The following is a 23,436-nucleotide window of genomic DNA, read 5'->3' as shown; positions in this document are numbered from 1 at the left end:
CAATACAGCAAACAAAGTTAGTCTTTTTGTATGAACATTCTACAAAAAAAGCCATTGCATGCTTATTATGCAGGTTAAATGAACAAGTATAAAAATGCCACTGAATCTGTGTTGCCCATAAACATCTAATAGGATTATTTAAGATTAAGATTTCTGTGATACTGTATTTAGGTGTTGTGGGCTTTATTGTAACTCATTTGCTGTGACTGCATTCCTTTGGGGGGCGGGGGTGGGGGGACAACTTTGGCTTTTTTTCATCTGATTGAATATGTTATGATCGTCATTTGGTTTGAAGCTGAAGCCATAGCCCTTCAAGAACACATGGGACATGGCTGACCATCATAAATTGCAAACAAGGCAAAAAAAAAAAAAAAAAAAAAAAGCTTGCTTGAAATAAAACTATGTATTTATTATTTATTAGTTATTTCTTTATTTTGTCAAAATAATGATAAGGAAATAAAACAGGTTGATCTGTGAAGACAATTGACCGCTTTAAGGTGCAGTATATTAGTCATGTTTATTGGCTCTTTGCTCTTTGCATAGAAACACCCTCACATAGAGGTGTTTACTCCTTCAAACAGGCAGAGCTGGCCCTGATTGTTACAATTCCCTCAGTATGCACTCTGCTTTCTTTAAAATCCATGCAATCATAAGTGAAGCATATAAAATGCTCCACTGACCAATACAAATAATCCAATACATTTGAAAAACTCAGCTCACCGTTATTTCGTGTTCTTTCATCCATGGGTAGAACCTCCCTTTAGATTGGCTGTCTCATCAGAGCAACTAAACATAAAACTGTCTCTGCTCTGTGATTAAAAAGTGGTTGTATGAGTTAAAACATTGACATGTTGAAGGTCACCCTGCCTTGACAGAATGATTTTTATAACAATGAGCTGAGCTGTTTTGGGTTATTTTAGTTTTTTAAATTTCTATATTTTTTCTGTATCTATCTATTTATATCATATCTTTCATAATGTCTTCTTTAATTAATATCAAACATTTTGGGTCTATGTAATAAGCAATCCACAGTGTGATGCCCCATAGCTAATAACACGTTTGGTAATCAGAGTACTCAAACTGTAAATCAGAATCCCCCTGTGAAAAACAAGGATGCTGTTTAATTGTGAGCTAAAATAATCTGTGGTTTTCTCACCTTGGCCAGTTTGAAAAACAGAGACTCGGCACTGAAAAGAGGCCTCTTTATAGTTTACACATTAAATTTAAGTTGAGAAAGCACATGTATTTACCATTAGTACAGATGAGGTATGATAACACAAGGGATACAGTTAGAGTTGCAACCAGCTACTATGCGCTTTATGTATATAAGCATAGCCTCATTATACAATGTTGATGTCATGCCTATGTTTTTTATATCAACACACAACAGACTGAATGATGTCATCACTGAGTGGTATGTTTCTCATGTAAAATGAAACAATATTTTCCATATTTACTGCAGAGGGGGCATGTTTACTTTGCTAATGTTACATCTGAGGCATACATGTGTAAAGAGGGACTGAGTCTATGAGTAATGAATGGATTTGCATGATTTTGAAAATAAAATTTATTAACTTATGAAGAGGAGAATAATTTTAATTCAACAATTGTTTTGTGGTTGTTTTTCCACATAGAATATACAGTCACTGTGACGAAACCTGCCCACACTACAGGTTTCATTGCAAATGTAATTTGATTAACTTGCATCTCAAATGAAAAAGCTTTATGAAGCAAGGATCTTTCATTATATTTAGGTCACAGCTTTGAAGTCTGAATTGAATGATGTTTCAAAGTTTGATAAAAATATAGATTTTATTACATATAATTTGTATCAAAGGTATAAGTTACCCTGCTACCTGCTGTAACTTGATAAACCTAAAAGTAGAAGGTGTCAGGCTTTGGACAATGTTATACAGGGAAACTTAAAGTCTTGCCAACTATGTGGATATTACATTGACATGTATTATGACCCTAAATATTTTTCATATCCCTCCTTCATGGAAAAATTATTCTCCAATTTTTCTTCATTCAGCAGGATAACTCTCCCTCTCATAATGCAACAATGGTTCAGGGATTGCTGGATGAATAACTAACAAGTCTGATCCATGGAGGTTCCACCTCACAACATCCAGAATTTAAAGGATCTGCTGCTAATATCTTGGACCAGATACCACAGCTTATTGTCAGAGGTGTAATTGAGGTTTGGGGGCAAAAGGAACCTATGCAATATTAGGCAGGTGGTCATAATGTTGGCTGATTTCGGCCTGCAGTCACAATAGTTTATGCAATTGTGAGCATGGGAGCTTGACAGTTGTCATCGGATCACATTAAGCCAAATGTTAGGTGTTCACTCTGTATGTTACTTGTATGTTGTACGTATGGTGATTATATAACATTAAGACAGCTAATGTGAAGTATAATATTAAATCAGAATACATGAACCACAAAGAGCACAACTTTGTCAGCAGCTCTGATAGTGTATAATTATTGCACTGGAGTGATTTTCCTGTAAACAGCTAAGAGGTTGATTAATGGAAAATGTATGGCATCAGTGGAACCAGAGAATAAGACAAAATACACAGTCTGACCAATGTGGGCATTCAACTGTGAGACAGCCCAGCACCAAGCATGGACATCAGCACAAGCACAGTTCTTTGTGGTGGTTAAAGGACAGTGTTGGTGAGGGTCAGGATGAAAAGTAAAAAAAGGGATGGAATTCAACAGAGAACAATGACGAAAAGTTGCAATTAGAACTGAAACCTAATATAAAACTGTGAAAATAAAAATATGTTTAAATCTGTTTAAAAAAATCACATAAAATTTATTGAATGCCCACCTAGGGTCTGAGTAAATCGGATATGAAGGTCAGGCATCAGTCACTGAACCGCAGTTATGAGACATAGTCACACCTCCTTAAACATCAGTGGAAAGGAACAGTGAAACTCACGACAATAACAATCCAGTCATTCACCTTTCTAATCCTGTTGTTTTGTGTGTAGTCATCAATAGCGTGTATCCATCTATCACGCCATATATTAATTTTATTTACTTGTTCCTAATCTCTTGTTCAAAATCCACTAATGCAGATACAGGAACACAGTCTTGCTATCTGTGGCCTCTCCTATTTTTCACCTGGTTTGGGTTCTGAGTCATCCTAACTGTCATCAGCAGGTATGTTCACACCGCCATCTTCCCTTGGATCCCAGACAGACATTTGATAAACCTCCTACCACTACGAGGAGAAGAATTTAGTTAGTTTTCTCTACACAGAGCAGGGTATTTGCTCCACGCTACATTTTATCGTAGCAACCTTTATGAGGAAAACTTCCTCAGACAGGGGCATCACTTTCTCTCTCTCGTTCTCATCCAAATCAGTCAAGACAGATGGCTCCACCCACTCTGACCTGGGTCTCCCTGAGGTTTCTGCCTCTTCGGGTTAGTGTTTGCTCATGCAGGGATTTGTTGTGTCCCTTAAAAAATTCTATAACAACTTTGGTCAATAATTTAAGTGCCTTATAGTACCTTTGTAATGACTTGTATATAAATTTTATTTGATTTGAGTTAAATATATGACTATTACCTGACATATCACTTGTTCACTAAAACTGAAAATTTGACAGTCCATGACATTGATATCATATACATACATATAACCCTGTACACTCACATTCATAGACAGGGGCAGTTTAAGTTAACCAAACATCCATGTCTATGGAGTGAGGAATCTGGAGTGCCAAAAGGGAACACAGGCACAGGGAAAACATTCAAATACCACACAGAAAGGCCTCAGGCCTAGACTCTAGGCCACAGGCTCCTCAGGAAAAAGTACAGAAAATACATCATTTCTGTATTCAGAAAAAAAAAAAAAAAAGACCAGACATTGTCCATAATTTTTCTTCTCCATCATCAAACCCATTAGGAAGCCTCTGATTGGTTAATCAGGCCCAATATAAAAGAAGGAACAAGAATAGCTGGAATCCCCCACAGACACTGATCTGTACAGATGTATTGAATAGAATGTGCATGTCAGAGACAATCAGCAAGTGGTCCCAGAGCTACACTTCAGAAAGATAAGGATTAGCAAGCACTGCAAACAGGAGCAGAGCAGTTGCATAGGGCGGAGCTAGGTTAGGGTTAGCTGAGTTCCACTCAATGACCAGTCCGAGCTTCAGCAGATAGCATGCTGCAGGAGCAGAGCTGAGCCCCCAGCAGGATATCATCTAACACTGCTCATCTGTGAGTGCATTTTCTTTTCTTCCTTCAACAGCACACGTGGTCTTACAGAGAGTCAGGGGCTTTACATTAGGAATTTGCATGAAATTCATTTACCTCCTATTCTATTATTTCCTAATTTGTCTCATAGATTTATGCAGGAGTATAGCCCCGAAACTTTCCCAACATCAGAGAGAAGACATTTCTAAGAAGATATGATGGTTCTGGCTTTAATTAGTACAGCCTGTATTAGTAATTTCATTTAATCTTTACAGGCTATGCTAATCTATGCCAGAATCAGCAAAACAGTGGGACTGAACTCTGCACTTTGTTTTTCCACACCATCCATCACCGTTTATGTGAATATTAAACTGCCCTGCTTTAACGGCTCATAAAACTATGTGCATACATGATAGCTTGTAGTCACAGGGATCTGCTGCACAGTAATAATAGCCCTCCAGTAGTTAAGACACCTGATTCAAAACAGTGTTTGTGCCAGGACTAGGGGAGCATTCTGATATGCTCCTGTGCTGAGCAGATATTCTCTCAGAGATGTGATTCATAGTTTCATTGATACATCCTGGAACTCAACTGTCAGTACTCCGTGTTGCATTGGGAAGGTGGACACACTGTAAGATCTATTGTAGCAGTGGAAAATGAAAGTTGCACATTCTGTGTCTGGTACTTGCGTGATGCAAAAAGTGACAAAATTATGGACCAAAAGCAGACCTTTTCATGACAGTAGCAGTAGAAAATCAAATGTTTCTTTAGTCAGCTCCTGTCCAGTTTTGGTCTTTTTTGTGACAGTTTTTTTTTTTTTTTCCACAGGCTAATGGTACTCACCTCTTAAAGATCTTGACATTTTCCTCAATGCACATGTGCAAAGCCACAAAAAAGGCTGCAAGCCTTTCCATTTGGAAAACTCTAGTTTTTAGCAATGGAATGACAAACGTCTTGCAGAGACAGATCTCTTATGGGATAGAATTATGTTGTGAGATAAGTACCTACAATGTTATAATAAAAATCTACATTGTCAGACGACATTGGGTGTGTTCAAAATGGTATGGCTGTAAGAAATCTACATTATCATTGTTCAAAAAACATCCCACAAAAATCATTAATTGACAAAGATTTGTAGCGCAATGTGCGTATGTTCTTCATGTTGTTCATACATTAATATGGGACCGAGAAACACAGACACATACAGACACACAAAAACACATACTCATACTCCTCAGCAACAACCCCCCCCAAAGCACTCTTCAAATTTCTGAGAAAATGTAATTTTTTTTTATCAAATCAAAATCAAATCAAGATTTGATTTATTTGATTCAGATTTATTTGTGTTGAGCCAAATCATAACAAAGTTACATCAACCCTAACCCTACATATAGAGCAGGTCTAGACCAAACTTATTTAAATTTATTTAAAGAGACCCAACAGATCCCCCGATGAGCAAAAACTTCCTTTAAGAGGCAGAAACCTCGGGCAGAACCATGCTCGGGGGGTGTTGGGGTGAGGGAAAGACAGAGAGAAGGGTGAGAGAGAGAGAGACACACAGACACGTGTGTAGGGAGAGTTGGGTAGAGTAGGGAGAGAATGAGAGCGGGGGGGGATTTTCAACACAGGTGCAGGCAGGAACATATGAACATAGGAACATACTTATGCATGTTATATTTTGGGTAATTGGTTTTGTAGCTATTTGATTCAGACACTGTGTAGATGATCATTGTTGTTTATATAGGGAAAGTATTTTTATGAGCCTCTTTTGGCTTTCTACTTCTTTGGCACAGTGTTAACAACGTGTAGAAAACTATTCAGTTTTTATATTATTAATGTACCGGTAAAATAAACAAAAAAATACAAGAAGAGAAATTAGCCGTACTTCTTGCTTTGCCTACCTGCTGATATTTGTTATTATTTGACAAGGTTAATTAATCCATTCATCTTCTACTGCTTAGCTATTTCTGGGTTGCCAGGGGTGCTGGAGCCAATCCCAGCTCCCAATGGGTGAGGGCGGTGTACACCCTGGACAGGTCGCCAGTCAATCGCAGGGCCAACACACAGAGACAAACAAACACTTAGACATACGGTAAATTTAGAGTCACCAATTAACCCAAAAATACATGTCTTTGGATGGTGGAGAAAACCAGGGCACTTGGAGGAAACACAAGCATGAGGAGAACATGCAAAGTCTGCACAGGAAGGCCCCAGGCCCAGGAACTGAAACTGCATCCTACTTGTTGTGAGGCAGCACCGCTAACCACTATGCTGTGGTGGTGCCCTTTAGAATTTATAAGGGATCATTTTATTCATAATCTTTTCCTAAATATAGCCAAGTGATTTTGACAATTTAAGCTAAGTGCATAATTTGTTACAAACATTCCAACTGCAGCACATAACGGGGGCTTCTCTCCTGCCCGTGTGTATGTGTGTGTGTGTACGTGTGTGTGTGTGTGTGTGTGTGTGTGTTGGGGGTTTGTGGAAAGAATGCCAGGCTGCAGCAGGGTATTATTTGAACCTACCAATCAGGTTTGGAAAGCTGTACACTTTCACACATTCACTATAAAATAATACATGTGAAGTCTGTTCTTAAGCGTGCATCCTCTAATTATCATCATCATCATTAGAGGATGCACGCTTAAGAACAGACTTTACATACATTAGAGTCTAATGTATGCAGACTAATATGACATGGCTGTGGTTGACACAAAATTTGGTTTGTATCATATCTGCTTGATTTTTATACTATATAATGTATTTCAAATGCACCTGCAATGAAATAAACATATTCTCCTCAGTTATGTTTAGTCCAGATGTTTTTGAACACCTCAGTCTATCTTTAGATTTAATATATTTAAGTCACAAAATCACAAAAATATGAGTCATTTCTGTGCATCTGTATCTTCACTCTCTTCCAGACATCCATTGGTCATCATGGACCTAAACTCCAACGTTTCTCTTTTCCACTTCCTTACCAACAGTGCTCCTGGTATGGTGGATAAGTCTGATAGTGCCATGTTTACAAATCCCAACTTAGGTACTTCGTACAGTGCTTAATAGCTTTAACAAATCAGCAGTGCAGTTATTGTGCATACAATTAAAAATTTAAATGGCTAGAAAAAACATGCACATTGTGTTTAGGATTAAGCAAATTTTACAGTCAACTCACTATAAAAGAACGAACAGAGAAAGATAGGAAGATGAAGGACTCGCTCTCTGAGGTACTTTTTTAATCTACAGGTGCCTCTTATCAGGAGTTGACCATATTATCTGAGAGAGTTGGTGATTGGAACCATAATGCCAGTCATATCTCAAGACAAGAAGGAAACTTCACTGATTCTCTGGTGAACAGGACATTAGTGGTACCAGCAGAGTCTTTTGACCCCTTGGGAGGGCATACTATCTGGCAGGTAACTCTTGGTTTTCTTTTAACTTTTTTTTATGTGAAAGTTGTTTTACAAGGATTTGTGCAGAAAATGTAATAAGATATCAGCAAGCCATTGATAATTTGAAATTCTATAGTTGATGCTGTACAGTAATGTGAGCTTCATAGAAATATTTCCATATTACTCTAATAAGAATGCAAACTCCCATACTCCTAATCAGTATGCCAATTATACAATGACAGTTGTTGGGGGATCAACATTTTCTCCAGGGTGTAAAGGGAAACCAGGTTTCAACCCCCCCCAATCTGTTATTTGTACCTCTTTTAGGGGGTATGACATCATAACTGGGGGGGTCAAACCCCCCAAACTCTCCTGCAATTCACACTATGCACCTAATTAAAATGTGCAAACATTAAACAGTACAGGTTAAATAATTCAGTGGGCAGGATATTTTTGTACCGTCACTGTCTAACAATCATCTGCAATATATTCTGGATCTTTGTTGAATTCTTCCGTTGCTTAATAAATATGTCCATCCATCCAGCCATCCACACAATCATCTAAAGATAATTATAAATTAGCAATGGCCTGATTAATGGATTCATCTACGACAGTATCATGACGAAAAATACACTCTGTTGGTGCATCTAATTATGACTTCAACAGTACTTGATGTGAAACTATTTCTTCCTGATCTTCCTGACAGTTTGCTGGTAAAACATTATGCACCATTGATCTAAACCTACAAAATAACACTTTTACATTATATGGTGGCTTTTGGCATTTCCAATTATATTCTCAAAAGTATAGCAGTGGTGATTCTTACATGAGAGAGTACATCATAATTTGTTTGAGAAATAGTTGTTTTTTTTTTTAAACATCTATGGTTGAATATTTGTTATAATCTATGTGGATGCTATCATTTACTTTAGAAGTAAATGCTTTGCTTTAGAAGTACTCTGGTACTTAATGAGTTAGTTAGTCCAAATCCCAAAAAACGGAATTCCGGCTTTATTTGGAAATCCAGACATTCTTAAATTCATTTGTCTTTACCATCTGTCACGTACCTAAATAAAGGCATTTACTGCTCAGTTTTAGTTTGACCACATACACCATTCTCCTGTTGAGTTAGGCTCAAATTCCTACACAAATTCCGCATTTGGGTTCAGCTCAGTGTTTTGTATGTTAGCATTGCGCTCACTGCAAGAGCACAGCAGTAAGACTGATGTATTGCAATGCAATTAATTGCCATTTTTGGCCCTTTCTCCTGTCCTCTTTCTTCTGCAGGTCATCATAATTGTTTTTCTCACTGGAACACTTTCTCTTGTCACTGTTGTCGGCAACATCCTAGTGTTGGTGTCATTCAAGATCAATAAGGCACTGAAGACAGTGAACAACTACTACCTCCTTAGCCTGGCATTTGCTGACCTGACCATTGGCACCCTGTCAATGAATCTGTATACTACCTACATTATCATGGACCAGTGGGCTCTTGGGCCGGTGGTTTGCGACTTGTGGCTTGCAATAGATTACGTGGCTAGTAATGCTTCAGTCATGAACCTCCTTGTTATCAGCTTTGACAGGTAGCAGGTCAAGATGTATTTGATGTTTTGTTGATTATTGTACCTGGTGGGCACCTTTGTGTATTGTTGGTGGCTGTATGATTTTTTTCATGTTGTAAGCTCTCTGGTATAACCCTGGGTAGCAGGACAAATTTAATATCCCCTGTTGTCTGTCTTCTTAGGTATTTCTCTGTGACCAGACCTTTAACTTACCGAGCCAAGCGTACAACCAAACGGGCCATGAGCATGATTGGATTAGCTTGGTCCATATCTTTCATTCTGTGGGCTCCAGCTATCCTATTCTGGCAGTACATTGTGGGTGAGCGGACAGTCCAGCCTAACGAATGCTACATCCAGTTCTTGTCTGAGCCCACCATTACATTCTGCACTGCTATCGCTGCATTCTACTTGCCAGTGACTATAATGGCAATTCTGTTTTGGAAGATCTATCAAGAGACTGAGAAGAGAGCTAAAGACATTCAAGGCCTAAAGGGATCTGGGTCAAGCAACAGCCCAGGCCAGGATCAGAATGAAGGAAGTGGCACTGGGAGAACTGGTGGAGAAAGTCAGAAAACTTCATCAGCCATTTTACATCAGATGAACTACCAAAACTGTAGCAGCTCTGAACTTAATCAGTCTGCTTCAGAGAAGAACAACACAGAGAATGAGAGCACAACACGAAGACCAGGATACAGAGGCAGGTGTGGCATATTCTGCTCTAAGTTTTCCTTACTGCCGCCAGGTAGTCGTGCATCTGCCAAGTCCACCAAAATCCTGACAAGTCCGGTTGACAAGGCAGAGCAGAGCAGCTGTGAAAGTCTCAATAACAATCAAGTTGGTGTATCTGGTGGCCAGTCAGGCTCAGAGGAGGAAGCTGATGATATAGACCCACCAAGACCCCCAACAGGTTTGACATAATACTACAAATTTTTGTGTGATACTTTTATGTAAAAAATATACATAATGGTCTTTGTTTGCTTGTTTCTATCAAAGTAGATGGTGATAAACCTAGGAAGGTGAAGATGAATAAGAATAAACAGTCATCGTCATCCAGCAAAAATCAAAACAAGTCACACTCAAACCCTGCCATTGACCAGTCACCTGCAGTGATCACCATGAAAGATGCAGCCATGGCCAAGCGCTTTGCCTCCAAGGCCAAGACAGAGATAAATAAGCGTAAGAATGAAAAAAAGGCAAATGAAAAGAAAGCAGCACGGACACTTAGTGCTATCCTGTTTGCCTTCATTACAACATGGTTGCCATACAACATCATGGTGTTGGTTAACACTTTTTGTCAGGACTGTATCCCTGAAACTCTCTGGGCCCTGGGCTACTGGTTGTGCTACGTGAACAGCACAGTCAACCCCATGTGCTATGCCCTGTGTAACAAGACCTTCCGTACAACATTCAGGGATATCTTGATGTGCCAGTGGAACCAAAGAAAGAATAAACCTCAATTTAATCGAAGGAGGGCTTTGCAGAAGAAAGAGCCAAAGTAGAATATGGGTTGGAATTTGAACATGGATCTGCTTCTAAGGTTTGTTTCTTGATTCATTTGTAAATTTAGAATTCGACATATATGTCAGGGAGCAGATTTTGAACTGAATAATGACAACTGTCAGTCTGTGCAAGATAATGCATTTTGCAGGGTGCTGGCCAGGTTTAAAATGGATATTTCTTTCTTCATAATTTGGTGACCATTTGATCTTCTGTGTCACACGGCAGAGTTAAAAAATATACCATTGACCTGGACAGGTTGCCAGTCCATCGCAGGGCCAACACACAAAGACAAACAGAGACAAACAGAGACAAACAACCACTCACACGCGCATTCAGACCTATGGTCAATTTAGAGTCACCAGTTAACTTAAACATGATGTCTGGACAGTGGGAGGAAACCTGTGCAGACATGGGAAAAACATGCAAAATGAAACAGAAAGGCCCCAGGCCAGACATTGAACCCATGATCTTCTTATTGCGGGGCGATAGCACTAACCACTACATACTGCCCTTCGTCAATGCATAACTTTTTAAAATTATTTGAGTTTGATGACTGTTGCTTCTTCACAGGGTAGACTTCACATTGTCATCCACCAAAGCTAAGAGTGAAGGCTCTACCAAGCAAAATGTCCTGTGTGTTTCAATTGAGTTGTTTAGGTATGTTATAGGCATTTCAAATAAAAATGTAGATAAGTGTATTTTAGGATGGGGGTTTGTGAATAACGGAATGAGACCTTACACTTGCCACTTTTGGCTTTCTTTGTGTCTTTCTTTGTCTAGTCTAGACCTGCTCTACATGTAAAGTTTCTTGATATAACTGTTATGATTTGGGGTTATATAAATAAATGTGATCTAATTAGACTTTTTTCCAATATTGAAATATCTGCATTCAAAAAGAATTGTTTTTAATTTCTTTAAATGATTTATATGACTTTTGTTTTCTTTTTTTTCTTTTTTTTGAGGGGGGAGTACATTATGGTTATAGAATTTATAGAATATTTATAGAATCAATCTGGCAGACAGTTTACTGTGTATTAAAATATTGCTTCTAATAACCAGAATGTCTCAGATACTAGTTTATTAGGTACACCTGTGTATGAAGAAACCTTTTGCAGGTTGATGCTTGTGTGGAATTGTATTGTTTTAGTTTGGAGAGATGTAATATTTATTCGGCTCTCTGGTTGTAGCCTGGAAAAGTTTCAATTGCATTTATTATATTAACTGACAACTACCATGAGTGTGCATAACATTAATCCACTCATACAGTATCATCACTGCTGTTTGATAAAGAGTTTGTACCCTTCCAGTATCAGTTGTTGAAAACTGTAAAACATAAGGCATAAAAAGTTAGACTGGCCCTTGTTATTGTTCATAACAAGAACAATTGAGTTAAGTTAATTTTCCTTCTGTGCTGTACTGTGGGAAAAGTATCCATGAACAGCACAGCTCAGAAATGTATATAAACATGAAACTGAAACTGAAAGTTTGGCACAGTTACTCTAGACTGTTTCCACAGGCCCATGAAGAGTGCTTTTTCACCGAGTGTCCAGCAGTGACCTGAATGTCTGATATGATTCAATTTTTGATTAGTGACAGAAGATCAGACATCTCAAGAGAAATTATCACAGTTTTGTCAGTTTAATTCTTCTGTAGATAAGGAAAGAAGGTTTTGAGTAAAAATCTTCTACACTTTGCATGTGCCACATGACATCAGTCACAACAAAACAATATTCCTGTACACCACTGCTGTTTTCACAGAGTGACAGTCTTATATAGTACCTAATGGCACTAAAGCGTTTATTCATGAGTGCAATTTAACAATCCAACTTTGTCATTTTTGCATCAATGCTTCACATTTCACATGTTGAAATGACCTGAAGAATAATAAAATGAAATGATTTCTGAAAATGAATGAAGGAATATTAATATGTTGTTTTCACCGCTAAATCGGTGGCTCTTGGTTTCTCAAATAACATCCCAACAGTGTCATCAAGTGGCTTACAGATTAACTACTCAGTGCTGGCTATTACAAAGTAAAAGCTGTCAATAAAGATTTTTTCACACTGTGCCACCATTATTCGTGAAAGCAAGAGACTTTTCCCAGCATGGAAAAAGCATCTTAAAGTGAAACATAAGAACATAATTCAAATAGGTAAGGTTCAGGCATTAATAGGCTCAACTGAGGCAATCAACCCTGAGGACACAAGTGTTTTCATCAGATATAATAGTGTTAGGCCTATAAGTCTTCTTGTTTATATTTTTATAGATATGTTTATTTAGCTTTCATTGGTTTTTCATTTGTCACATCTTAATGGGAATATCTCCCTTGTGGAGCCTCATGCCACAACACAGCTCCTTGCAGGTGTTACTCAATTCCTGAGATGATCCCAAAAAGTAGTTTGAAGTATACTGGATCTAAATGCTAATCCACACAGGTGGTGAAGTCACATTGTCTGCTGTCAGAGAGAGTGTTCCAAATGTGACATTTTTGTATTATATGTAACTTCTACTTAGCTCCCCATTCACATTCCCTGCCCTTCTTTTGTGGGATGTAAAGTGTGATATGTAGCCAACACTAAAGTATAAGCAGATGTTGTTATCCTTTTCAGCAGAGCATGGCTGTGCAACAGGACAAGAGTCCAGCAATGGTTTAATGTGATCCTTATGTATTTCCAGTTACAAGTAAAGGATGCATTGGATCCCAAAAAAAGAAAGAAAAGAAGAGGAAAAAGAAAAGAAAAAAAAAACAGACATTTGAAAGGTGTATTTGGACTGCTAGATTAAGAAGGCAGATCTGGAAATTGAAATACTGTAACACTCATTAGTGGAGGGTGCATGAATGCGTGAATTCACCTGTGACCAGGTAATATTTTCTTAGTGATTGAAACAATATTAGAACGTAAAACTTTCTTTTAATTTCTATGAAATAAAGAAATCAGAATAAAATAACAGTTTGTTTTAGATTTCCCTTGGTGGTGGTAATGGTCGATTAATTTTTGAAGTGATTCCAATATATATTGCCTTCTCTTGCCTGGCTGGATGGAGTTTTCATTGGGGTCTTCTGTTAATATGGTGGGGTGGTGCTCTCCTGTAGTTATGGCAATATTATGGGGCGCAAAACATGACATAATGGTATCACAGGATATTTCAGGGGTTAGCATGGGGTGACATAGGCACTGAAAATTAGTCTTCATCAGGTCTACAAACATTTCAACCCTATTTCTCATCCTGAAATGAGCCACATAAAATGCTGGCTCAGACTCAGTGATCAGCAACGTGGGCTGAAAAAGGTACCCTGTAATTAAGTAAAATGTGTTTATATAGTCCTTTTTATATTTACATGGTCATATAAAATCAAGTGTATCCTGTATACACAAGTGTCTCAAAGAAGAATGAAATCTAACTTATGGTGTCCAAAGCTTTAGGCTGCTGACCCTTTCCAATCAACTCAAGGTAGACTCATGTCCACAAGTCATATATAGAAGACGGACACATTGTTTCCACATTGGCAATAATATTTGTGGTAGACTTTGACATTTTGAGACAGTAGTCAATGTACCTGCACATTAATACTGTGGATGGACCTCCTATTCACATTCTCAGCTTTATTTTGTGAAGGAGCAGGTATCAGAATGTAAGTGCCAATGATGCAGCCAATCATTGGGAAATCCTCAAAGAAAGAATTTAACATGCAATCATTAATTAAAACACTTAATTCAAACACAATCCTGGAGAGGTACAGATTTTGATTGAACTGTGAAGAAAAACAGTCATCTGGAAATGATGATCTGATTTCTGCTGTATTGCATGGGTCAAAGAAAGTCCTAGAGACTTGTTCAGCGTGAAGCCAAAGGACATGTCCTGGGGAAAAATGATAATATGTAATATTCCTTTTCTGAGTTTAGAAGTAAAAAGTTCACCACCTGTAGGCCCTTTGACCCCTGCCCCAGCAACCCTCTGGCTGTGGGCTGCAGGTTCACTGGCCTGGCCTCTTAAATTGCACTCTTTACTCAGCACACACTTTGCACTTTGCAAACATTATACATAGGATTTTAATCTACCACACTTTGGGGTATGGACTGGGGCGGGTCAGGGGGCTCTCTGTTTAAGCAGGCTGCAGGACAACAGTGTACTGTAGCCCTCTGATTTGCCCCTACCCTCCTCTTCTGTCCACCAATATGCTTCTGCTACAGGGATTGAGGCAGGTCTGACGCTGGTTAGTGTGCGATGTTTTACTATTCCCTCTCTTCGTTCTTAGGAGGGGGGATTGTTCCTGGAGCATGGGCGAATTGCCTATGCCGACGTCTTTGTGCACCAGGAGGCTTCCCCACTCCACTGGCCTCTGTCTGCAGGGATATTGCTTGGGCCCTCCTGTCCCACTTCTATTTGGGCTGCGGTGTGCCCTGTGGTTTCAGTGGCTCTGTTTGTTTCTGGCATTGTTTGTGCTGCCGCACGGTGATCCGACTATGAGCCCTGGTGATGGTCTCACTCATTGAATGTGTGGTGTCACTTGACAGTTTGTGTTGAGTCACATCATAAGGAGTTGATTAATCCTGCCAAAAATGGTCACCATGTCACCATGTGTCTTATTTTTAATTCAGTTCCTCTGTTTGAACATCTTTACCTATCTGGACACCCACCTCTCCAAAGACCTACACAGAAATACACTCTCATAATCCTGAGTGAGGTGGCAGGAAAAGGACAGCATCCTTCACTCCACTTTATCCTACTAGCCCCACCTGCTTCCCTTTCCCTGTCCATTCTGCTGCATCTTGTTTGTTCTTTGTCTCCCCCTAGATTAACTGTGGTGTAGCACTTCTGTGCCTGCCTCGCACAGATAATTTCACTCAATAAAGATCTTCCACTGTGGCCTGCTGATGGTCACATACACACACTGAAAAACTAAAGTGTGGTAGTGGTTATCTCACTCTGTCAGTTTCTTTATGATGGCCCTGCGATGGACAATGAGCAACCTGTCCAGAGTGAGCCTGCCCTGCCCTCGCCCACCATTAGATCTGTGTGAATTTAATACATTTCTGTGAACAACAATTTGCGTTTTTGTTTTTTCTTTTGTTTTGTGGTCATATAACTTTATTCACCTTCATGTGACATCTCTGCAGTATGAATACTCTGATAGCACAGGTTGCCATGAAAATAAATATGTCTATTATTTGATTGTGCGTTACACGGTTGGGATTCTACAAGCATTAACGCACAAGTATATTAGACGAACCAACATTCACAATAAATGGGTTAGTTCTACAAGGGTTTTCAGTATTGAAGATTTACTCTTCTGTAACCGTTTCTCCACCTTGCATTCAGCATCATCTCAGTTGAATGTTCATCTGTATTAAGCTTGATTTTCTCTATTGTATTACAGATGAAGTAGGGTACTTCACCGTTCAGGCAATGATGCTTTTTTGCCAGATCTGTGGACATCAAACTAGCGCCTCGGCCTATGTGAGACATATAACAATTCACAGCAACACACCTAATTTAGTACTGCAGTGTTGTATGCTTAATCACAAAAGGACCTTTCGAAAGTGTGCCGCTCTGAAAGCACACCTATACAGAAATCACAAGAAATGTGTGATTGAGCCCAGATTGAGTATGTCAGTGGACCTTACATGCCACGTTGACTTCTGCACTGCCAAATATTATTCCTTGACTGAGTTCTATTCTCATCTTAAAGGACACATCAAAGAAGGGCAGACAGTTTCATGTTCTTTTAAGCAATGTGATAAAACTGTGGTATCTACATTTACTTCTTTTTTGTCCAGACAACACAAAGACAGTGCAGAGGGAAAATTGATAGTTTCTCATTGTCTTAGCAGGTGTAAGTGGAACTAGCGGCAATCAAGATTAATGTGATTTGCTCTGGGACATACAACTGGATGCTGCTGCTGATACTGAGGATTTGGAGGTTAGCCCAGAAAATATTGAGGAATCTTGTTCTCTTTTATCTTAAACTACAAGCAAAGTTGCTACTTCAATCTTCAACTATTCAGACAGTCAGCGAAGATTTGCAGTCAATTCATGACATTAGCCAGTCACAATTACTTTTTAGACTGAATGAAAAATTGCATGTGCTTGGGATTCCAGATAATGCCATCAGGGCTCTTATTGAAGATTTTAAAGAAGAAGATCTCTTCTGGAGTCACAATACCCACACACTGAAAACAGATCAACGGAGAAAGACTGTTTTCAAGAAACAATAATCATGTTAATCATGTTGAACCAGTGCCTATATGTCAGGGACAAAATTAAGTAGAGTGCTTTGCTCTATGTGCTTTGTTTTATGTCCCCATAAAACAAACTGTTGCAGCTCTTCTTCAGTGCAAGTCTATAAGTGACCATACAAGCAAATACATATCTGTGCCCAAACTAAGGATGTTTTTCAAGATGAGTGAGATGGAGAAAATATTACAGAGACCTCATTCCAGACAGAGGGTCTTTACACTTGATCCTTTATCGGGATGTTTTTGAAGTGGTAAACTCACTTGGGTCAGGAAAAAAGAAACACAAAGTACTTGCAGTATATCTCACACTGGTAGATTTATTACCACACCACAGGTCAAGATCGTGAAGACCTCGAGATTAACAGTGTAGTTTTACCTGATGGACAGGTCTGTAAAGGAATACTGTATGCTATTGCTGGTGACAATTTAGGGTCACACAGGATTGGAGGATTTCTCGAGAATTTCATCTTGAGTGTTACTTTCTGCAGATACTGTGAAATAGACAGAAACGTGTTTCAGACAGATCCTCTCTGCAGGGCCACTACTTGCACAGAGCAATCACACAAAGAGCATGTTCAGAGACTTGAAGGTGGTTCAGTCCAAAGTGGCGATATCAAATTTGACACATTGTTCAATCAAGTGTCCTTCTTTCACGCCTGGACTGCCTTCATGTATTGGCCATGGTTTGTTTGAAGGCATCGTAGCCTCTGACCTTGCGTTGTACATCCAGCATCTGATGAAGGTAGACAAACAGTTCATTATCTTGAGTTGAACCAAAGGATCAACCAATTTAAGTATCTAGGGAATTATGCCAATAATAGACCTTGTGAATTGACTCCAGGAAGTGATAAGCTGGGTGGGCATACTGTCCAAAACTGGTGCTTGGTGAGGATGCTACCAGTGCTCATTGGAGAGAAAATTGAATCTGCAGGTGAAAATCAAACTTGGTAACTGGTTTTAAAAAAGAAAGTGTTTCTCTTATTTGTTGGGCAAATAGCATATTTCAGAGCGAGAGGATTCAGCCCACTTCCCTCATGGGGCTCTCTGCATTATTTGCCACCTTCTATAATTTTAATGTCCAATATGAAGAAGAGGCAGCATGCACCCCCGAGGTTAGATACTTTAAGTAAAACCTGAATTTTTCTTGTCTTTTCAATGCTGCATTGTCTTAATTTTTGCACATTGAAGAAACACTGTCATTTTCCAAATGCTTCATTGTAATATTCCCAGAGAGAGACACCAAAATTGGATGAGGCAAACTTGTATCTAAGGAATTGGGCAAAATCAGAAACAAAAGATGACAACAGTCAACCCACGTGTCCACTCTGCAAAGGAGACTCATGGACTTTGAGTGGGACTTCATTTGAGATGGTGAGATTACTCAATCCCATTACTCACATATATTTGTCAAAATATTTGTCTCTATCTTCTAATTCTCTCTACCTCTGATATTTTTTTATTCTCTCAGTCATTCTTTTACTGTGTTCTGTTCGTGAAACTACAAATAAACTGTTTTAATGTTTCAGGTTAGAATGTGATGGTTGGCTGAGGTGTTAGTTCATGGCTTGGTAAAATTCATCATGAGATCATTATGAGAAGAGGTAATGAGGGGCAAAGATGCTAGTTTTGTATGTGAGAAGTTGCAATATAAGTTATTTTGGAGCTGATCCCTTTCTCTCTCTCTCTCTCTCTCTCTCAAACACACTAACACACACACACACACACAGCTACCTCTGCTGGATTGAGGAAACTGGTGTCATCAAGCTACAGTAACTCTCCTGCCATTGCCCAGTTTTATTTGAATTGTTATTTAATGCTTATTTAGACAGAATTCTTTCAGATATTACATGATATAGAGAAATATATTACCTTAAAAGTTTGTTGGAAATTTCTGATTAACTGTAGATTAACTGTCTGTTGCTGCTTAACATAGTTTTTTCAAGTGAACTATTTGTTCTGTTCTGTTCACCTTTATTTGAAGTGTCTTCTACTTTTATTACACTATTTTCAACTAAAAGGTAAAGGCATTTTGAGAGAGAAGGCTCTGTCTTGGGTTTTTGTCAGCACTCATTTAACATGTAATGAAAATCACTGACTGAAAAAAATCAGTGATTTTGTTCTTCATTCACAAAGGACATTTTGTTATGGTTTGCCTTTTGTGCTTGTAGCCAGGTTCAACCAGATTGTGATTGTGAAGCCTACAATCAGTGAGGTCTATTAACATGTTTTTCTTTACATTCTTTACATAAGTGCCTTTAATCATATGCAATCGTATGACTATTCCTATGTCATATGTCAGGGACATATGTCGTATGACTATGTACATAACCTATCAGTATTAATTTGGGTTTTAAAATGGTTTATTGAAATGTATGTAAATAATAGAAACAAAATAGTAATTTAATTTTAAAATACAGTGAAAGTAATTTTAAATACTAGTTCACACTATTTTTCATTTACAATACAAAACAGTAAATGTCCACAACAGTAAAAAGATGTTAATTTTACTATAGCATAACGGTAACTGCAGCCAGTTGTTTACTGTTTTTTCACAGGATAATTTCTAATAGTTGATGAAACTAGTACTACTATCTATGATGAAAAACGACTGAGCAAAACATTCCTATGTACCTGTTCACATAATTGGCTTGCAACTGCTTTATCCAATATTTTAGAAATTAAATGTCCTCTCTGGGGTTTGCGTGAACCTGGGAGCAATGTTGTCTGGACCCTTGTCTTCCTGGTAGGGTCTCTCGTGGCAAATTGGTCTCAGGGGCCAGACAGGAGCCAGACAAAGAATGGTCCACAAGACTCCATGAACAAGAAAAGAGGAAACAAGAAGACCCTGCCCGGAGGAAGCCTGGGGTCCCTGTCTGGAGCCAGTCCCGTACACAAGCACCTGGTGGTTGGGTCTGCCACGGGGCCCGAAGCCACTCAGGTGAAGAGAGGGGCTGAGCTCTCAACTGATCACCATCTGGTGGTGAGTTGGGTTAAATGGTGGGGGAAGCCTTCAGACAGATCTGGTAAGCCCAAACATGTTGTGCAGGTGAACTGGGAACGTTTGGAGGAGCCCCCTGTCATTGAGACCTTCAACCTCCACCTCCGGCAGAGCTTTTCAGACATCCCTGTGGAGGCTGGGGACATCAAACTTGAGTGGTTGATGTTCAAATCATCCAATGCCAAAGTTGCAGTGGAGAGCTGTGGCCTCAAGGTCCTGGGTGCCTCAAGGGGCAGCAACCCTCAGACACCATGGTGGACACCGGTCAGGGAAGCTGTCTGACTGAAGAAGGAGGCCTTCCGTGGTATGTTGTCTCGGGGGAAGCTGGAGGCAGTTGCTGGGTATTGGCAGGTCCAAAGGTCTGCAGTGGGCATGGGAGAGGCTCAGAGAAGACATGTAGAAAGACTTTTGGTCAGCACCAAAGCTGTTCTGGAAGACTGTCCAGCACCTCAGATGTGGAAAGCAGGGAACCATCCAAGCCGAGTACAGCAAGGGTGGGACAGTTGCTGACGTGAAATAAGGAGATAGTCGGACAGTGGAGGGAACAGTTTGAGGAACTCCTGAACCCGACATATGCACCCTCTGGAGCAGAGACAGAGCTTGAGGCTGAAGGGGATTCATCAACAATTTCTCTTAGGGAAGTCACTGAGGTAGTCAAACAAATACACAGTGGCAAAACCCCAGGGATTGAGATCTGTCCTGAAATGTAGAAGGCTCTGCCTCGTCCAGTTGGGGTGAGAGTGGTAGAGAGAGTGACAGAGAGCGAGAGAGAGAACGAGAGAGGCATGGGGGGGTGTAGTGTAGGGTGAGAATGAGAGCAGGATAGGGGGATATTCAAACAGGTGTAGGCAGGAACATGATGCTGCATGAAGTTCAGGGAGATGAGCTGCAGTATGGAATTCATGATGATATGGGAGCAGCAGGCGTTGCAGGAACATGGGATGGTGATGAGTCTCTCCACCTGCAGGATGTGGACAGGGAGAGAGAGGAGAGGAACTGGGAGTGACAGAGACTTCGGGAAATCATGGTTAGTAAATGTAGTATAAATGAAAAAAAAAAAGAAAAGAAACAGAACTGGGAGATTTTTAAGAACCGTGGTTATTGTCAGCGCATGCAAGGGGGGGGGGGGGGGGGGGGAGAGATGCTCAGTCCTTCCCCCAGCAGCCTAGGCCTATAGCAGCATAGGTAGAGTAGATTGACTCTAGTTGTCCTGCCATGTTATACAAAAAAGTTTTAAGCCAGGTCTTGAAAATTACTAGAGTCCACCCCCTGGACCAACACTGGAAGTTGGTTCCATAGAAGAGGAGCCTGATAACTTAAAGATCTTCCCCCAGATTTACTCTTGGAGACTCTAGGAACCACAAGTAAACCTCCATCTAGAGAGCGGAGTGGCCTGCTAGGACAGTAAGGAACTATGAGCTCTTTGAAATATGATGGAGCTTAGTCATTAAGAGCTTTATATGTTCCAAGTGAGTGTTGGCCTTTGCCAGGGCTGCGCCATGTCACTGATCCTTTTCATGATTTTCATGGACAGGATTTCTAGGCGCAGTCGAGGAGGAGAGGGGTTGAAGTTTGGGGGGGGCTCAGGATCGCTGCTTTTTGCGGACGATGTGCAATGTGCTGTGGGCAACCATCGGTCTGTAACATTCAGCTCTCACTGGACAGGGTTGCAGCTTACTGTTAAGTGGCTGGGATGAGGATCAGCACCTCCAAATCAGAGGCCAAGGTTCTCAGCAGAAACCGATGGACTGTCTTTTCCCGGTTGGGAATGAGTCTTTGCCCCAAGTGAAGGAGTTCAAGTACCTCGGGGTCTTGTTCATGAGTGGGGGGACCTTGGAGCGTGAGATTGGCCAGAGAATTGGAGCAGCGGTAATGGTACTGCAGTTGCTGTATCGCACCAGTCTTTGTTCATCTTCGCTTCTACCCTCACCTATGGTCATGAAAAGTGGATTATGATCGAAAGAACAAGCGACTGAAATGAGCTTCCTTAGAAGGGTAGCTAGCTTCTTCCTTAGAGATAGGGTGAGGAGCTTGGTCAGCCAAAAGGAGCTCAGAGTAGAGCTGCTGCTCCTTTGCTTTGAGAGGAGCCAGTTGATGTGGTTCGGGCATCTGATTAGCATGCCACCTGGGTGCCTCCCTTGAGAGGTGTTCCAGGCACGTCCAGCTGGGAGGAGGCCCCGGGGCAGACCAAGGACTAGGTGGAGAGATTATTCCACTCTGGCCTGGGGATCAGAGTCAGAGCTGGTGGATCTGGCCAGGAAAAGGAAAGTCTGGGGCTCCCAGGTGAAGTTGTGACCCCCGGGGCCCCTACCTCAGATAAGCAGACGAAGATGGATGGATGGATGGATGGATTGATGGATGAAAGGGAGGTTAGATATTGGTCTATAATTAGCCAAAACACTTGAATCAAGATTAGATTTTTTTGAGAAGAGGTTTAATTACCGCAATCTTGAAAGTCTGTGGTACATAACAAAAACTAAATTAAAATTATCAGATCCAGCATGGATGTTTTAATTCGTTTAAGCAGCCTGATGGTTACCGGGTCTAAAAGACAAGTTGATAGTCTGGATAATGAAACTAGAAACTAGCTCAGAGAGATTTTAAGGTGAAAAAGACCCCAAATACAAAGCAGGTTTTACAATTAATTGAGAAACTGCTGCATTTGAAAGTGGACTACTGCCAATTGTAGTTAAAACTGTTGGATTTTGGCTTTAGTAGCAATGGCGGTTATAGGAGGGGGGCTAGGTGGTGCTGCAGCTCCCCCTACACTCCCCTTGTAGTTTTTGAGGGATACTAGTTAGTGACACTGACTTAAGGTGTGCAGGGGGGGGGGGGGGGGGGTTTGCAGCCCCTGGGGTCTTCTTGGGGGTGCTATAATGTTAACCCATGCTTTTCCAGCAGATACCTGATTAAGTACACAGGAATCCCTGTGCCACCCACAAAGTTCCTGTCTTTGTAGTCTGCCTGAAATGATCACTTGGGGCCTCCTTGGAGCCCTCACAGGCTCCCAAGGTTCTCCAGTCCTTGGTTTGGTTATGTTGTCCGTGATGGCTGTATGACCTAGGCCATCTTAGTCTTGGAGTGTTGGTAGAAAGCAACTGGGCTTCTGTATCTTATTCGAAGATGTTTCACCTCTCATCCGAAAATACAGTTCAAATCAAATCAAATCAAATCAGATTTATTTGTATAGCGCCAAATCATAACAAAGTTACATCAAGGCACTTTACATATAGAGCAGGACCAAACTCTTTATAAATTTATTTAAAGAGACCCAACAGATCCCCCGATGAGCAAGCACTTGGCAACAGTGGCAAGGAAAAACTTCCTTTAAGAGGCAGAAACCTCGAGCAGAACCAGGCTCAGGGGGGGCGGCCATCTGCCTCGACCGGTTGGGTTGAGAGAGAGAGAGAGAGAGAGAGAGAGAGAGAGAGAGAGACAGGCAGGCAGGCATTGGAGGGGGGGGTGTAGGCAGGAACATGTTGTTGCATGAAGTTCATGGAGTTGAGCTGTAATACAGAATTCATGCTATATGGGAC

At 40.3% G+C, this 23,436-nt stretch overlaps 1 protein-coding gene across 1 annotated transcript; it reads left to right on the top strand.

The window, feature by feature from the left end:
- Positions 1-7,149: 7,149 nt before the first annotated feature.
- chrm3b (cholinergic receptor, muscarinic 3b) lies at positions 7,150-10,662 on the top strand. Its single transcript, XM_029528415.1, has 7 exons — positions 7,150-7,252; positions 7,456-7,625; positions 8,889-9,184; positions 9,346-9,680; positions 9,726-9,860; positions 9,906-10,070; positions 10,157-10,662. The coding sequence occupies exons 1-7, from the start codon at positions 7,150-7,152 to the stop codon at positions 10,660-10,662; spliced, it is 1,710 nt and encodes a 569-aa protein (XP_029384275.1).
- The last annotated feature ends 12,774 nt before the right edge of the window (positions 10,663-23,436 follow it).

Source organism: Echeneis naucrates, chromosome 19 (genome assembly GCF_900963305.1).
Source record: "Echeneis naucrates chromosome 19, fEcheNa1.1, whole genome shotgun sequence".
In the NCBI taxonomy this organism is placed as follows: Eukaryota; Metazoa; Chordata; class Actinopteri; order Carangiformes; family Echeneidae; genus Echeneis; species Echeneis naucrates.
The sequence above is the reverse complement of the archived record's forward strand: the minus strand, read 5'-3'. Positions and strand labels throughout refer to the sequence as shown.

Coding starts and splice junctions, on each gene's coding strand:
- chrm3b (XM_029528415.1), top strand. CDS start 7,150: ATGGACCTAAACTCCAACGTTTCTCTTTTCCACTTCCTTACCAACAGT. Junction 7,626..8,888: donor GAGGGCATACTATCTGGCAG/GTAACTCTTGGT, acceptor TTTCTTCTGCAG/GTCATCATAATTGTTTTTCT. Junction 10,071..10,156: donor CCCACCAAGACCCCCAACAG/GTTTGACATAAT, acceptor TTTCTATCAAAG/TAGATGGTGATAAACCTAGG.